General features: G+C 42.1%; 1 protein-coding gene across 1 annotated transcript in view; it reads right to left on the reverse strand.

Moving 5' to 3' along the window:
* The window catches only part of LOC139480216 (uncharacterized), a 39427-nt gene extending 34114 nt beyond the window's left edge, over window positions 1–5313 (reverse strand). The window contains exons 1-3 of the mRNA XM_071263247.1: window positions 5164–5313; window positions 3121–3199; window positions 1911–2145 (exon numbers count right to left, since the gene is read on the reverse strand). Of these exons, the coding sequence (XP_071119348.1) occupies window positions 1911–2145; window positions 3121–3199; window positions 5164–5292 (443 nt within the window). The 5' untranslated portion in view covers window positions 5293–5313. The remainder of the gene's footprint in view (window positions 1–1910; window positions 2146–3120; window positions 3200–5163) is intronic.
* Between the last annotated feature and the right edge of the window lie 10883 nt (window positions 5314–16196).

Here is a 16196-nt window from a genome sequence, read left to right on the forward strand (position 1 = left end):
GGTAACACATAAAACATGATCAGAATACCTGCCAGCCTCACACTGAGGACTTGAGACTTAATCTGAAACGAGGGCGAAGGGTTAATTGACAATTTATATCTACACCTGATCACAGTGGCCCCTAAGTAAGGGGTTTACCACTCATTCTGCCTACAACTCATGGCAGAATGAGGGCCACTGTAGGCAGAATGAGAGCCACTATGGCAGAATGAGAGCCGCTGTAGGCAGAATGGGAGCCACTGTAGGCAGAATGAGCTGTAGGCAGAATGAGAGGTCACCAGTTAGGGTGTCCAACCAACAACGTAGGGGTTTATCAGATCAGCTGTGATACATGCCTTCAGACTACAGCTGTATCGCAGTAAGGGTGGCTAATAGGGCTGGGACGAGTCCGAATATAATTTCAGGTACCAGACCTCTATCACCAACCCAAGTCTTCTTAAGCCATAAGTGGAAACTAATCATGCCCAAATGTAGCACTAATTTACAGAATAATTATTCATGATTGTGAAATGGGTAGAAAAATTACAGGTGATCTGTGAAAAGGTGGTCTGAATTTCCAGTGAAAAATTATTGACAGGTATTCCCTTCCCTCTTACCATGCTTACAGTCATTATACAATATATTTCATGACTAACCACGGGCTGGGTAGTCCTGTGGGTTCCCGGGTTCTAATTAGGCCCCACCCAACCTGGTACACAAGTTGCCTTTGTGCCTAAGCAGCGTGAGTACCCAGGTGGCCCTGGTGCCTACCCAGCATGGATACCCAAATGGCCCTGGTGCCTACCCAGCATGGATATCCAGGTGGCCCTGGTGCCTACCCAGCATGGGTCCCAGATTGGCCTGGTGCCTACCCAGCATGGATACCCAGGTGGCCTTGGTGCTTACCCAGCATGGATACCCAGGTGGCCCTGGTGCCTACCCAGCATGGGTACCCAGGTGGACCTGGTGCCTACCCAGCATGGGTACCCAGATTGGCCTGGTGCCTACCCAGCATGGATACCCAGGTGGCCCTGGTGCCTACCCAGCATGGATACCCAGGTGGCCTTGGTGCCTACCAAGCATGGATACCCAGGTGGCCCTGGTGCCTACCCAGCATGGATATCCAGGTGGCCCTGGTGCCTACCCAGCATGGATATCCAGGTGGCCCTGGTGCCTACCCAGCATGGATACCCAGGTGGTCTTGGTGCCTACCCAGCATGGATATCCAGGTGGCCCTGGTGCCTACCAAGCATGGATACCCAGGTGGCCCTGGTGCCTACCCAGCATGGATACCCAGGTGGCCCTGGTGCCTACCCAGCATGGATACCCAGGTGGCCCTGGAGCCTACCCAGCATGGATACCCAGGTGGCCCTGGTGCCTACCCAGCATGGATACCCAGTTGGCCCTGGTGCCTACCCAGGTGGCCCTGGTGCCTACCCAGCATGGATACCCAGGTGGCCCTGGTGCCTACCCAGCATGGATATCCAGGTGGCCCTGATGCCTACCCAGCAAAGCTGGGGGTGATCATGTCATCAGTGACCCACGCTATGCACTCAATTCCAAATTTGATTTAGCGTGGTTAAATAAACAGATAACCTTTCTCTTCATCTACAGAGAGTTAGGATTATCTCCTAAATGATGACAAAGATTCCTGATTACAAATATAGGAACGTGTATGAACAACGGACTAACATCACTCAGAACATAATTCAGTTTCCATGGTTACATCAAATGATGTCAAATGACAAGCTCTGGCAAGCAGAGACAGAGTACAGTCTGCATAAGACTAAGAGGTACTATTTAAAAAAATAAACGCAATTGAACCGAGGCGTGATTTTTTTTATCTTTTGTCTAAAACAAGTAAAATGCCAGTGTTGAACTGATAAGGACAGGTCCTGTATCAAATATATTTTCTAAGCCTTATTTCTCACCTTTTATATACATGTCCTCTTTTATTGTCTGAAACAACAACAGATACTTTCCATCCCTTGAAGGCCGGTTCACCTGTGAGGGAAAATTGTAGCCGCCATCTGATTGGTGCAAGCACCAAGGGATCTGATTGGCTCATTTGCCCATGTTTGGGCTGCCACTCAAAGTCTTCCTCAGGAAGCCACTCCTTCACACGGTCGCTGGCTGTGAGGTACTCAGGCTTCAGTATCCATCTTCCTGGAAAATTATTTTCAACATCACAGAATCCTTTATCCTCCATTAAAACTAGCCGTCCAATCAAAATACCCTTTTCTTTCGGGATGGAAACTAACAGCATTATCACAAGTACTTGACTCACTTTGTTGCATACTGTTTCTGAGAACATTTGACAGCAAAAGGACTTCCCTCCCCTATGCTAATAGTCAGCAAGATCAGTCATTATTTATCTTTTTGATTTGACTAAATGTCACGACACTGATTTAGAGTTTGCTCGTGAGAGGCCACAATATTGCAATTAGATCACTGCCAAACTATTATTCATGAGTCATTTCGATTGATTATTGATTTCAAGCTCATGAGCAAGAGAAATTCTGTGCCAAGCTGGTGGTAAGAGAGTTGGAGCGACACTTTTGAAAGAAAGTTCTGGCAGTGAATGGATCCTGGGTATTTATCATAATCATGACACATGATGTCAGGCTAGTGGGGGTCTAAGCATGCTAAGGTACGTTTTTACTATTTTGCGGCCATACTGAAATTACAATTTTGATGCCTTGAACAAACTTGAGTGAGTGAGTATGGCTTAACGCCGCTTTTAGCAATATTCTAGCAATATCACGGAGGGGGACACCAGAAATGGGCTTCACACGTTGTACCCATGTTAAGAATCGAACCCGGGACTTCGGCGTGAGGAGCGAACGCTTTAACCACAAGGCTACCCGACCGCCCCTGAACAAACTTGAACCCCCTTACAGTAACAAACATTCACAAAATATATATCAGCTGAGTCCATGAAGCCATTTTAGAGAAAAAGTTCAAAATGTGAAAAGGTTATGGACAACAATGGACAACAGACAACTTGTGACGCATATGCTCACATGGCCTCTCGGACAGGAAGGACAAGTAAATAATTGAAACATCAACACGTGGCACAACCTCAGAAACATCATCAAAATAAAGCTGATATGATATCAAAATGAAAAAGGCTAGTCATACCTGTAGCACAAGCACCCAGGTACTTCTCACTGCGAGAGAGTTTGCCACAGATCACGTGGGTACAGCTCGCCTTGAAAGACTGAAACATTGTGATAGTTTCAGGTGAGGTGAAGTGAAATGGGGTTTAACGTCGCGTCCAAGATTATTGCACTTATATAGCGACGTGCATGTACGTGTGTGTGTTTGTGTGGCTGCTTGTACTAGTCCGGACTGATGCCGATTTATAGTGCTAGCTCACTGAGATACCATGCCGCAGTTTAACATGAATACCTCACTCAGACAGAGTATACTGACTCCGAGCCGACCAGTCCTTGTTTTAGCCACTTAGCCAGACAGGGTAACAACAAGTACCATCTTTTAACGTCTTTTGGTATGACGTGGCCGGGGATCGAACCCCGAACCTTCCGCTCTCCTGGCGGGCACTCTACCACTAAACCACGGAGGCGGTCTGATAGTTTCAGATAAAGCAGCTGTATAACATGGTATAATACTTGATGGACAATACAAAAGACATGGAAAAATATTCAGGGTTGGAAATTCCTTGCCAATGTCACAGTTAAAATCATAATGGCATTGTTACAATAAGGTCCTGGACCCTGTTCTACAAAGCGATCAGAGTGCTACAACAGTTAACTCTGAGGAAATGTTAATTTTTTGTTTTGTTTGTTGTTTAACACTGCACTCAGCAATATTCCAGCTTTATGACGGTGGTCTGTAAATAATCGAGTCTGAACCAGACAATCCAGTGATTGACATCATGAACATCGATCCATGCAATTGGGATACGATGACATGCATAACCCAAGTCAGCCAGTCTGACCACGGATAGAAAGCATATTTTGTAACACAAATGTTAACAGGGTTTTACCTTGACCTACAACACTAAGGGTTCAGAAGGCGCCCAATTATCAATTTCATAAGTCCTTAGAGGAAATAGTAGGGTTCTGTAAAGTAATGAAATGGTGTAGTGTAGTGTAATGTAAAATTAAATAATTACAGGAACTTTATAATTCTTGTCAAGAATTTGGTACAATGAATATTATTGTCCCTTCAGGACGCAACATATATCTTTTCAGCACCCATTTTCGACATTTGTGTGCACTAGATGCACATTTCTGCGTTGCGTAAAACCCTGTGTTAATCATAAGAAGCCATTGATAAATGTACTTTCACAAAGGTAAACTGACAAAAACACATTGAAAATGAACACATCAACATACTTCGTGGACAGTATCCATAAAATTATCCTGGGGATTCAGAAACTGTGAAGGGTATTATCAATCTCGATAAAAGTGAAGTGGCAAAACTAGCTCATGGTGAAATGTCATTTACTGAGTTTGAAGATGGATCAATAAGGTTGTCCTTGCAAACTTCTCTATATGTTCCAAAGGGCACATCGACACATTGTTATCAGTGCCACATTGTTATCAAAACAGTTCTATCTCTGACATTCCTCTGGATCATAAAGTCAAGCCCTGGCTCCCTATTCATGAATTGGATGATATGTATTTATGTTATTTACTGTATTTGACGTAACAAGGGCCCAGGGCACTCAAAATTAGAAATAGAGGGTTCTTATTACTATTAGAATATAATTTTGGTGAGAAAAAAAAACAGAGTTGAAAGATTGTAAATTTCATGGTTTATGCTGACAGCCTGAAATGATACATGTGTATTTTAAACGATAGATATATTATTCAAGAATTAAATTGCCCATATTTAAGGGTGCATATAACACACGAGTGCGTATTATACACAAATAAATATGTCTTGTGTACATTGATCAATCGGAAAGGGTGCTAATTGGGATTGTTCACTAGCAAATATATTAGCAAATATCGCAAATATTTACAGAGGGAAAATATTAATCAAGTTTAACACAGGCACACCATTGGTCGACAGAATGAGCAATAATGCATATCTGTTGCTGGTAAAATAATGAAGTAAGTCTAAGGCTCGGAAAATTAATTCACCTAAAACACTCCAAAACACCTCGTTAGTTATTCGTTCAATACCTTTACTAAACATAAAACATGTACATACCTCAATGTCAAAATAGATTCCCCCCAATTGTTGTATAATTTTTCCATATTTCTTCCTCTCCTCGCCAGACAAGCCAGACATCAGAAAGACGTGACTTGTCTGCAGACGTGTCCTCAATGTGCCTGACATCCTGCATCTTTTGTAACATCAGTCCTTCTGGGGAAAAAGAATTGACATTCTTGCAAGTTCATCTACTAGTCGTGTTGTTGCCCTCTTAGGCCTTGGACAAGTGTGTTGTGAGTAGGGTTTTTGTCACCACCTCAAATGGTTACACTGCTCACAACAAATACTCAAATTGACATGTTTTTGTAGATCATGTATATTAGGTCAATAGAGACTGAAGGGTTAATCATTGACTGAAGGGAGAAGTTTAGAAATTAAGTAAGCCATTCTGAGAATTTAATATTGGACCAAGATCTACATCAAAGTTAAGTCAAAATTCCATAATTGGAATGAAAAAACCTACCTAATTTTGGTCGTTATTATCATAATTATATTTATATTTTTGCAAACCTGATAAAGTGGCTTATATTTTATCAAAACAAAATCAACAGTGATCTTTGAACACGGGTCTTGACAAGCTTAACATATATTCACCAGCAAACAAATTAGAAGTATGGAAGTGGCAATTCTGACAACAGATACTGTAAATATTGAAAATGACGTGAGCATGAATTAAATGCGAAAAATTGACTGGTCTTTGTTTGAATAATTAAACTTCGCATCTATGTCTCCAAAATGACTATCAACAATAAGACGGCCTCACTGCACACTTAATAGCAGAAATAACAACTTGAATATAAACACAAAAACGGTTTATTGAGCAGCAGTTGTAACAAGTATATAATATGATAACAATGTCATTCAAAGAATAGGAATTACACAATGGGCATCTGGTGAGTTATCACTGCTGGGGTCAAGAGTTCTACCCACTCGTGTCAAACTGGGCATCATTGAACACTCCAGCAGTCCAGACAGGCACCACCCAAGCAACACTTCATCAAAGTCCAAAACGATCCAACGCGCACCGATATACTTCATCACACTCTTTGGATCTACAGCCTTTGTATTGTCATTTGCCTTCAAGATTGTTGACATCTTCTCCACATATCAATCAGTGCACTGTTGTTGGTTCAATTATTTTATTGCCTTTGAACTTCTTTAATGCCAGTCAAGATAATAAACATAATAACACTGTGTTGTCTTCAGGAAAACACTGTTTACTGTTTTTACTGAAGTGATCTACTCAGCGCTAATAAGCAGTGCTATTTTCTGTTGGATTGGATTAAGGTAAGGTTGGATTACGGTAAGAATATGTATCATTCCACTGGGGATGGGGTGGGGGGAGTCACATTGATATTGAGTTGCATTTATGGCTAGGGGTCAGCAGTCACATTAATTTGGAGATGCATTAATTTCATGATATACAGTAATCATTTTTATGTATTATTCAAGACAACTATCTCTATAACAGTGAGTGGGTTGTGTTTTTCTCTACAACAGTGTCAACTTCCGTGTCAACTGGCCACTACCGCAACGGGGACAGGCTCCTGCGAATCACCTATGACCCCGCAGGTGGTAAGCCAGTCGACGAGAGCCATCGGATCGAAAGTGATACGAAATACGTCATCGTACACCATAGCGGATTCGGATTGGTTGGTCATGTTTACAGAACAATGGCGGGTGTGGCTTCAAGAAATGATGAATGGGGAGGCGGGTCAAGACGTCACACGCATGCGCAATTCATTGTTTTTTAAATTGCGCATGCGTGTTAATGGGCTGCTAATGACCCGTTAAACGAGCACTCAGCACCTGTGATAGCGCTCGTGGTTCAGTGGTAGAGCGTCGGCTAATTAACGCATTAATTAGCCTAGCCGATGAGCCGGCGAAACGCATTCGAACCCCCACAGCGCTAATTGGATCTGAAAAAGTGCGCCCGGTAAAGTGCACTACTCTCTTAATGTTTTGTTTTATGCTACTTTTGTACTAGGTTGATGTTAGATAACATTAGACAGGTTAGACTGCAGTCTCCTTGAGTCTGTTCAACGTAACAAGACATTCACATGATTTAGGTTCATGTTCCTAATTGTGCAAGGTGTTCTAGGACAGGCGATGTTTAAATTTCGCTTATATCGTTTTCTACACGGCCACGGTAGCATTCAAATATAAATATTATGTCATCCAAATGATTTATCAACTATGATCTTACCATTGAGAGAAGTTGGATGCATGCATATAAAGTACTGTTATTTCGGAGGGAAACTTCTGTTTGGGGAATATTTGATTAGCCTACATCGGCCATGACAACTGACGACCGACAAACATGGCCATGAAATTTGCTCAACCTAAAATTTAATAAATATCTCAGCCAACCCCGATCCGACCAATGTAATTTCGTGCGATTGATAAACTTCAAAACAATTTCAAGGCAATTGGCATACACATGTGTGAGGCTAAATACAAATATTTCAATGTTAGTATTTAAAATACGGATGTCGTAAATACAAAGGGTAAGCAATCGACATTATTGTCAACATTCTTAACTTTATGTTTGCGATCAAAACTTACATTTGCCGCCATTATGGTTTCATGAATAAGGGAGGTTACTCTAATGATTTTAACTTCACGAGCTAATGATAGAAGTGGCTGTAAAATCTCCTTAAGTGCCCTGATAAAAGGAAATAAAGGAGTGCTAGTTTTAATCTCCAGAAATGACGTCATGATAGAATAATGTCGTATGGTGAGATAAATGGCGCTTCGTTTTTCACTGTTATTTGTGATTAATCGTGTAGCTATCCTATTTAAACGTATACATATTTCTTCAACTATTTTCAAATTCATATGTGGCTCAATAATCGCTGACTTGGTTGATGCATGTCATCGTATCCCAATTGCGTGGATCGACGCTCTTGATGTCAATCACTGGACTGTCTGGTGTAGACTCGATTATTTACAGACCGCCGTCATATAGCTTGAATATTGCTGAGTGCGGCGTTAAACAACCAACCAACCAACTAACCAACCAACTTCTACCCTTTGGCGACAACTACGAGCACGGGTATTGTGCTGACAAACCTATAGAAACATATTCGGGGCTAACCGGGATTCGAATCCACGATCATATGTTTCTGTGCCAAAGGGACGCAACTGTGCATATCGAATTGCTGCGCCTTAGACGACTGATCCAACCATTACTCGAAAACTTATGACAATTATGATCATGTGGTAAATAGAGGCCAGGCCGTGTCTCTAATACACCCCGGCTCGTGTATGTCAGTTAATGTTTACTCCATTCAAAACAAAACATATAAATAAATTGTCCCTTACTTAATCACTGTGATTCTGAGGCAAGGTCCGTAATACACGCTGGGTCTACCAGTATAACAATAAATGTATAATACCATTTCAAAAACATAAAATGAATGGTCCCCTACATACGTTGAAGCAATATATCTGTTTGTTTGTTGTTAAGGCCGCACGCGGCAATATTCCAATAGTGACGGCGACCTGCAAACATGCGGCACAAAATACTTTGAATGCCTTGATAATACATAGCTACCTCTCCTATCTGTATGCCATGTACTTGCCGAAAGCCCGCGAGGTTGTCCAACAGTGGATACGCGACCCTGCCCTAGGACTTGTCTTACACTGACTGACTACCCTCGGGGTCTTGTTTTGACGTTTGGACGCAGTTACCCATTCAGACACGGTGTACTGACGCCAAGCCGACCAGTTTTTGTTTCATGCCATTATGCCGAGTACTAGGCAGGGTAAAACAAGTACCATCGTTTAACGTGTTTTCGTATGACCCGACCAGGGGATCGAACCACCGACCTTACACACTCCATTGGGTTTCTCGCCGCATTTAGCAGTATTCCAGATAGAAAAAGGCTTTACACATTGTACTCATGCGGGAATCGAAATCGGGCTTTCGGCGTGACGAGCAAACGCAAAACCACTCGGCTACGCCAACACCTGATGGTACGTGAGGTCAATACACGGGCAAGGGTTAGTCAGTTGAACTTCGCCCCAAGGTCAAGATCGTCATCACTTACATTCATGAATACATTTAATCTCACAGCCGCCCGACATTTACCCACAGCTCTATTTCGTCTGGAAAGACTTTTCCGTTCAGGGCCGGAGTGAATGTTGTTTTAACGCCGCATTAAGACCTCCATCACTTCGGACTTCCCTCCTACGTCAAGCTGACACGCCCTGATATATCTTTAATACAATTCATGGCGGCGTTAAACCCGACACACAAAAACAAATCCTTGGGAGCATCATTTCTCATCACATATGCTTTAATATGGTCCTACCATGATGTAACCTGGAAATCACCATACAGTGTACATTTCACGGGAGGATTTGCCTAAATAAGTGGTCTAGTGGATACAGCGCCTGCCTATCCACTCAATCACGTGGTAAACGTCTGAGACATGCATCCCTTCGGTCGAGGTACGTAATTGGGATACGATGACATGCATCAAACCAGTCAGGGAGTCAGACTACCCAATCGCCGCATACGACAAGCATGGGTTGCTGAAGACCGATTCTAAACCGGAGCTTCACGGGTAACTCGGTTGATGTATGTCCATTGTAACCCAACTGCGCGGATCGATGCTTATAAGGTCGATCACTGGATTGTCTGGTCCAGACTCGATTATTACATGCTGCCGTCATAATGCTGAGTGGGCGTTAACAACACACAAACCAAACGCCCGAATGTATCCATTATATGTAAATGTTTATTTTCAAGTTCATATGTCTAACTATGGTTTAATTATCATTATTCTGTTCTGTATCTGGTCTACGTTTTTTTTCTCAAACCCCTTAGCGCTACGGTCGCTTTGTGTAAGTGGGTCCTGTTTAGCAAAGTCTTTACTAAAGTTAAAGTATCGGAGCTACGATCATTGTAGCTAAGATCGGTTTGTGCAGGCGAACCCTGATTCCATTTCCAGGCTATTCGGTGGGCAACTAAGGGTTCTATCTTTCTTGGTCCATTCTTTCTTTAATAATGCATTCTGTTGTTTAAAAAACAACTTTGGTATTGCAAACGTAATCTTCTAGTTTACTCATAGCGACATGTCAGCATTAGTCCAACGTGGCCACACCACATGACCAAACAGTAGCACCGGACTAAACACTCCGGACGAGATGATGGCTTGACCCGACACCATGGAATACCGTAAGGGACATTCCCGCGATCTCGACCTTTTGAAACGAGCTAAGTATGCCAAATTTTGGCCAAATCTCGCGTTCTCGCTATCACGCATTCTCGCGTTTTGGGCATATTTAGCTCGTTTCCAAAAGTCGAGATCGAGAGAATGTCCCTTACAGTATTGCATATGACACCCCTGTCAATTGTCAAATGGAGTAGTCACTCGAATTCAAGGTAAGGACGGACCGACTTGCCTAACAATTCGCTTTGCGTGTACGAGGTCAGTCTGTCTCCCAGATCCCGGAGAATACATTAAAAAAAAACACAACTCTAGAATGATCTGGCAAGTCTAGATTGCCTCAGCAGTGAAATAAAGCATTGTTCTAGGCTCCATTTGGATTAAATATTTTTATTCTCTTGATATGTATTTTTAAATGAGATAACTTTAATAATTATAAAACCAGCTACTCACGTAGGAATCTTTTCGTCTTAAGAATATGATATATAAATATTAATTATGTATTTGGGATTCCGGGTTAAAATACACCACCACCGCACAATCGCACAACACCAACGCAAAACCACACAATGCATCACACCATGCAACGCACAACCACACAATGCAACACACCAACGCACAACCACACAATGCATCAAACCAACGCAAAACCACACAATGCTACACACCAACGCACAACCACACAATGCAACACACCAACGCACAACCACACAATGCATCACACCAACGCACAACCACACAATGCAACACACCAACGCACAACCACACAATGCATCACACCAACGCACAACCACACAATGCATCACACCAACGCACAACCACACAATACATCACACCAACGCACAACCACACAATGCAACACACCAACGCACAACCACACAATGCAACACACCAACGCACAACCACACAATGCATCACACCAACGCACAACCACACAATGCAACACACCAACGCACAACCACACAATGCAACACACCAACGCACAACCACACAATGCAACACACCAACGCACAACCACACAATGCAACACACCAACGCACAACCACTCAATGCAACACACCAACGCACAACCACACAATGCAACATTGCATACCACCACACAGGAGGACACACGCCAAACAACCGCGCATCGCACGACATAGATAGGATAATACTGGATGACAAGTTAATACACATGTCAACAGCTACACATGCCGCCATATGTTCACACGTCTACGGGGGCATAACGTACCAGGATCTTTAGACACTTGTCAAATGTGATAAGTTAATGCGAGCTTAGATCGTGATTCACATACACTGTAGGTGTGGAGGGGAAACGATAAAATCAGGTTGACGTGTTATTATGGGTAAGGCATGTTTTTACATCAGTGCTTAATACCAGGATTACGAATTGGGCGAACATGCAAGAAAAGATTCCCGAAACTCAAGTTGTTGTTTTTTTATAAAAAAAAAGTACTTAACGTCAGATCATATATCATATATTCACATTATATACAATAATCCAAAAATGTCTATCACGTCGTAAACACAAAGTGTACGTAGCCTTTGTCGATTTTTAAAAAAGCGTTTTACTCCGTTGATCGTTATAAACTATTGTACCGTTTAAGAAATACTGGTCTTCAGGGGAAAAAGTACTCTATAATAAAAGCTATATATTCAAATATCAAATCATGTGTACGATGTGGTGACGATGTAACCGATTTTTTTTACTGTCCTGTTGGCTTACGACAATGATGTATCTTGAGCCCGATGTTGTTCTCATCTTTTATTAGTGAATTATGAAATGATGGCTAATGGTCTTTTTGCCGATGATGTCATTTTAGTATCAGATTCTGTTGTTGGACGACAAAAACAACTTAACATTTTAGAATGTGCACCAAAGAGTGGAAATTATCAGTTAACTATGATAAAACAAATATCGTCATTTCCAAAAGAGGGGGTCAGGTGGCATTGAATGAAAGAGGGGTTTTCGATGGTAAATGTGTTAATGTTCTGAGCCATTATACTTATCTTGGTGTAATGTTTACCCATACTTCATACCCATACTTCCAGAACTTCTTGAAAAGTGTCTCGGACTTAACATCACGTGCAAAGAAGGCCTTAATCAATGTTATGTCTGTTTCACAGAAATTGCATGGTCTATGGGATGTGTGACAGGGACCTCGTTATACATCAACTGACCGCCTCCGTGGTCTAGTGGGAGAGCGTCCGTCCGGACAGCGGAAGGTTCGGGGTTCGATCCCTGGCCGCGTCATACCAAAAGACGTTAAAAGATGGTACTTGTTGTTACCCTGTCTGGCGCTCGGCATTAAGGGGCTAAAACAAGGACTGGTCGGCTCGGAGTCAGTATACTGTGTCTGAGTGGGGTATTCATGTTAAACTGCGGCATGGTATCTCAGTGAGCTAGCACTATAAATCGGCATCAGTCCGGACTAGTACAAGCAGCCACACACACACACACACACACACAAACACGTGCATGCACGTCGCTATATAAGTGCAATAATCTTGGACGCGACGTTAAACCAATTTCACCTCAACTCACCTTACACAACTCCCAAATTAAATGCTTGACATACTGGTTTAATATTCTTGGAATGCATGAACGCCGAATCCGCAAACCTCAAAATTCTTATAATAGGATTGTACATTTAGATGACATTGGCACCACATATTGGACACCATTTGTTTTCTCATGGCTACGGCTTTGTATGGTTAAACCAAACAGTTGGTGATGTTAAACTCTTTTTGAAACAATTGCGTGAACAATCTATATTTTGTTTGTTTGTTGTTTAACGCCGCACTCGGCAATATCCCAGCTATATGACGGCGGGAACAATCTATAAATATATTTTTAAGAATGGCATTCCACTCTAGAAAATAGTTCAAGGTATGACTTGTATAAATCTTTTAAGAGTCTTATTCAACCAGGAAAATACTAATCTACATTAACATCGAAAACCCTTCGACGTCCATTTATTCAATTTAGGCTTGCATTGTTCGAACTCATGATAAATGCAGGAAGGAAAATGTCCACTGAAAAGTCGAAGCGGTTATACCCATTATGTCATTCAGCTATAGAAAATGAAATTCATTTTACTTTTGTATGTCCTTATTATTGTGATCTAAGAAACAAGTTTATACCTGAACGCTATCTGTCATTGTCTCGTACCTGCTTTTATTTCTCGTTTCTTTAAAAGGGGGCACGGGTGGCCCAGTCGCCTAAGGCGCCACGATTCGCTGTGCAGAGTTGCGTCCCTTGGGCACCACAGAAACCTATGATTGTGGGTTCGAATCCCGGTTCGCCCCGATTATGTTTCTAGGTTTGTCAGCACCATACCCGTGCTCGTGGGTTTCACCGAAGTGGTAAACGTCTGAGACCTGCATCACTTCGGGCTTTCCTCCCGCGCCGCGATATAACTGGAATACTGTCAAAAGCGGCGTTAAACCCAACTCACTCACTCGCTCACTCACTTTCTTTAAAAAATGATACCGTCTTATTACACTGGCTATAGATATTAAAAATGCAATTTTCCTCTGAAACCAATTGTTAAACATGAGTATATATCCAAATACGTAAAACTCCTTTGTGTATGGGCCGGAGGCTTTACATGCAACAAACATCTTTGACCTTTGAGAGGTAATATTAATCTCTAAAAATGTACCGTAACTGTCAATCTTTCATGTGATCTCCGGTGAGCTAGCGTAATATATTTCCATTCAGTTATGATAAAAAAATCACTAACTTTGCACTGAACATTTCTTTCTTTCATCGGTGTACTTTGATTGGTTGGCTATTTTTACTGTCGTGTATTGTAAATCAGGCTAAAAACAAATCTATGGTGGCGAATGAGCCCTGGGTATTTATAATTTCATATTTAAATATAATTATCGATTAACATTAAGTCTATAAAAAAAATATTTTTTTAAATGCTTGATGATGTTTATTAAAAAGAACATTTCCTCCCCTGCTGTTATGTGGAATCGGGGAAACTAATCTTAGTTTAGTTTGATCTAGACTTGCTAAGGCTTTTAGAATATATATTATATATATATATAAATAAATGTTTGTTGTTTAACCCCGCACTCAGCAATACTCCAGCTAAATGAGGTTGGTCTGTAAATAATCGAGTCTGGACCAGACAATCCAGTGATTGACATCATGAACATCGATCCACGCAATTGGGGTACGATGACATGCATCAAACAAGTCAGCGAACCTGACTCTCGATCCCATTAGTCGCCTCCTAGGACAAGTATAGTCGCCTTTTACGGCGGATCTTTAGGTGCGTGCGTGCGTGCGTGTTCCCGAGTCATGGCGGAGCAGGACTAATTTAAAGAGATATGGCCTGAGATGGCTTATCCAAGTCCTCACGATTTGGTATGGATGCTCCGATCATAAACTAACATTTAGTCTCTGAAATCTTATACACAATATCCTTCTTGATTCTAAAAATTTAAAAAATTCCCTATGCTGATTTCGGATAGAGCTAGCTAGAGATGGCTAGACTTGCTTTTGTATGCGTTTCTAGATTATTATTTTTTTCCATAAAATAAATATATTCCACGGTCATGGTGCAGGACTACTCCGGTCAGAGCCATGTGTGAAATGTAGCCATTTTCACTTTGAAATTAGCGTGATATATTTTGAGATAGCAGGCTCACGATGAAATTTTACGGCGCTTGAATCAATCTTATGAGGACTGAGAGTAGTGGCCCTTGTATTGAGCTATTAAATACAACGCATGAGGGAGTACCGTTATACCACGGCATGACCGTTTCGTATTTAGTCAAAAGTCCAAATTGATATAGAATAGGCTATTCTCAACAGTGAAATTAATAAAGTTCAAAATTCTCTTCAATGCAACATTTATTCACTTGGAGTCGATAATCCCTTCCACTATAGGGACCGGCTCCATGGTCTAGTGGTAAGGCGTCCGCCCGGAGAGCGGAAGATCTGGGGATCGAACTCCGGCCGTGTCACATCAAAAGACCTTAAAAGGGGTACTTGTTGTTACCCTGCCTTGTGCTAATGGGCTAAAACAATGACTTGGGCATGGACTCAGTTTACTGTTTCTGGAGGTGTCTGAGTGGGATATTCATGTTTAACTGCCGCATGGTATCTTCTCAGTGGGCTAGCACTATAACATCGGCACTAATTCGGACTAGTACAAGCCACACACGGGGCGGTCGGGTAGCCTAGTGGTTAAAGCGTTCGCTCGTCACTCCGAAGACCCGGGTTCGATTCCCGACACGGTCATAATGTGTGAAGCCCATTTCTGGTGTCCGCCGCCGTGATATTGCTGGAATATTGCTAAAAGCGGCGTAAAACCATACTCACTCACAAGCGGCACACACACACACACACACACACGTCGCTATATAGTACATTAATCTTGGACGCGACGTTAAACCACATTTCACCTGACCTAAAGTCCTCAGCTCGATCACATGCTATTCTCTAAAAGGTGTTCCAGTTTTTAAGATGATTATGGGTCAATGACCTTGCAGCTCCCTAACCTACTGAACTTGAGCGATATTTGACCTGATGTCTACCCGAGATAGAGACAGCACGGAGCGCGGAGCACGGAGCGCGGAGCACGGAGCACGGAGCTCATATACGCAAGAACATGACAACACATCGTCAAAAGTGTGTCAAGTAGTTATATAATAAGCTCTATATAGGTCACTGTGTGACAGGTATACCCAACGTCTTGGTGCTCTACTTCATGATGATGGCAAGTGATCGGTGACAGGTCAGGGAAGATCTTATCAGAAAAGTAAATATAATGACAGATACTTGGTTTGAATCTAGGTTTCTGTGGAATCGATTTCGAATTAGGCCTGGAAAGT

This window comes from Haliotis cracherodii, unplaced genomic scaffold, assembly GCF_022045235.1.
Source record: "Haliotis cracherodii isolate W230 unplaced genomic scaffold, xgHalCrac1.p SCAF_4, whole genome shotgun sequence".
NCBI lineage: Eukaryota > Metazoa > Mollusca > Gastropoda > Lepetellida > Haliotidae > Haliotis > Haliotis cracherodii.